This window comes from Coenobita brevimanus, chromosome 81 (assembly GCF_032717465.1).
Source record: "Coenobita brevimanus isolate Jiangsu-jjx chromosome 81, ASM3271746v2, whole genome shotgun sequence".
In the NCBI taxonomy this organism is placed as follows: Eukaryota; Metazoa; Arthropoda; class Malacostraca; order Decapoda; family Coenobitidae; genus Coenobita; species Coenobita brevimanus.
The window spans coordinates 6941368-6943867 of record NC_137034.1 but is presented as its reverse complement, the minus strand read 5'-3'; the positions used below and the strand labels follow the sequence as shown (position 1 = coordinate 6943867).

Genomic DNA, 2500 nt, shown 5'->3' with positions numbered 1-2500 from the left:
ACAGTCACCATCGCAGAAGCAGTAACGATGGCTGCGTGGAGTTGCGGCGGCCGTGGTCCATTGGTTCGGTTGTTCTGCTCGCGACTGGCAGGACCCGAGTTCGAGTTTCGGGCCTGTAAGATTGACAGACTCAGTTCATATTTCCCCTATGATCGCACTCTGTAGCATCGTATAATCCTGTTCACTATACCACTATAATCAGTCAATATAACACCGTATATGGTCACTGTCACTACCATAATCACTTTAACACCCTATATAGTCAGCTATTCTATAATCAGTCGCTATAACACGGTATATGGTCATTGCACACCCATAATGTCACAATAAAACCGTATAACTGTGTTCACTATCACTCACCACTTTCACTGTTATTCACTGTTATGTCTTATCACCGTAGTTGTGTAATCCTGGGCACTATCATTACTGTAATCACCGTCATGGCTCTACGTCCTTTCCACAGTACTTCTTAATGACTAGCATCATATCCTGGTGTTAATCTAAGTGGTATTAAGATGGAGGCCAATTTATAGTGAAGGGTATAGTGCCATCATTCACTATAGCACTGTACATTCCCCCACTCACTTTCACTGTTACTCATCTCACTTTCACATCATGTAATCCCGTATAATCCAGAGAGAAAGTGAGAAAATCTAGCTTTAAACCCACGTAGTCTATGGTGAAAGAGAGACTGAGGTGATGGGGGTACACGCCTATCCCAGAAAGCCCTCTGATTGGCTGAATGAAGATGACGTCATAGTGGGCAAGGCATTTTATTGGCTGCCCGGGATGCTAAGTTCCAGATAATTAGCGACTTATTTTCTCTGTTTTTCGTATTCTAGATGGCATAGGAGGCTTCGTTGGTGCATTTAATTAGCGATCCAAATTTGCTCACCGCACCTTAACACTTGAATGTTGTTTATATCATTTTAATATCGATGTAGTTTGTGACAGTAATATGAGAGGATTCCGAGGTGTAATCTGCAGAATGAATCGCATAAGAAGAGGTGCTACGTAAAAAAATGCCTTTGATTGGCTGTTAGAATGACGTCACAGCGAACCGGGCATTTCACTGGTTGACAAGATTTATGTGATTCTTTATATTTATTTCCTTTACCATTTTAACTTGGCCTAAAATTGTCATCTCCCTAGCACGAATACTGAGTTTTGGCAATTGATTAACATTCAAGTACGATGCTAGTCATGAAGAAGTGCTATGGGGAAAATGTACAGTCATAGTAAAATTTTTCTCCTGTCACTGTGCTACGTAAAATTAGCTTAGAATGAAAATCTGGGCCAAGTTAGAGTGGAAGAAATAAAGTACTTAAGGTGCCTGGGTAGAAGAATGACTTGTACAGCTTTATGCAATTAATATATGCAAATGACATTATATTTGTTCCAACAGTGAAAATAGTTCCGACCCCAAGACAGCAAGCAAATCTCACAGGAGCGTTGTCTCACGGTTAAACTAAGCTCACGGACGTAACTAATTTCACGGCCTGAACTAATCTCGCAGTCTGAACTAAAACAACAACTACTACTACTACTACTACTACTCCTACTACTACTACTATTACTACTACTACTACTACTGCTACTGCTGCTACCAGGCTAGTAGTAATAGTAATAATAGTAGTAGTAGCAGTAGTAATTTCGTCCCCTTGTCGTTTGGCTGGTATTAGCTTCGTGAGGTGCGTCTTGATGTGTGTGAAATTCTCTCTCTCTCTCTCTCTCTCTCTCTCTCTCTCTCTCTCTCTCTCTCTCCACACCCAAAACAGCTTCATTACCATCCAATTACATGCAAAGGCTGCCAGCAGTAACCAGGCATACAATCACCAACAACACAATAATCACCTTTCTCTTTCACAAACCCCATTACCCTCGTCTGCTTGCTGTTGAATTCAATTGGGAGGAGCAAGATGGCCAATTGCTTGCTTCCCTTTGTATTCCCTTGTATTCTGGATTCCTTTGTAAGCTCTGGCAGGTTAGGGTCGTGGGCTGGGTGCGTGTTTTTCTTTGCCTTGTGTCGTGAGGGTCATTTTACTTTTATTTTTTCCTTGTCAGACGCAGTGTAATGGATACTTTAAAAATACATGCTCGGTATACCTGTCCGTTTGTCTGTCTATTTATGTCTGTCTAGATCTAGCTATCTCTGTATCCGTCCAATTAGACAGACAGACAGGCAGGCAGGCAGGCCGACAGACAAATAGACAGACATAGATAAAGATAGAATGATAAACAGACAAATAGGCAGACAGACACAGCCAGCCAGCCAGCTAGACAGTCAGACAAATAGATAAACACACAGATTGAGAGACAGACACAGACAGAAAGAAATCAATGAAAAGATCGAACACACTTGACACACATTAAAAAAAACCCTGATGTTTCCTCCTGAATTTCGAGAGTAGTTTTTTCCTCTCTCAAATTTTTCGCCCGAGTAACAATAGGTGGGCGTGGGAACCTATTGTCTCCATTATCTCACACCTCTTACATGTTT

General features: G+C 41.5%; 1 protein-coding gene across 1 annotated transcript in view; it reads left to right on the top strand.

The window, feature by feature from the left end:
- The first annotated feature begins 27 nt into the window (after positions 1 to 27).
- LOC145409545 (uncharacterized) overlaps positions 28 to 2500 on the top strand; it is a 5185-nt gene continuing 2712 nt past the window's right edge. The window contains exon 1 of the mRNA XM_080279932.1: positions 28 to 161. Within this exon, the coding sequence (XP_080136058.1) occupies positions 28 to 161 (134 nt within the window). The remainder of the gene's footprint in view (positions 162 to 2500) is intronic.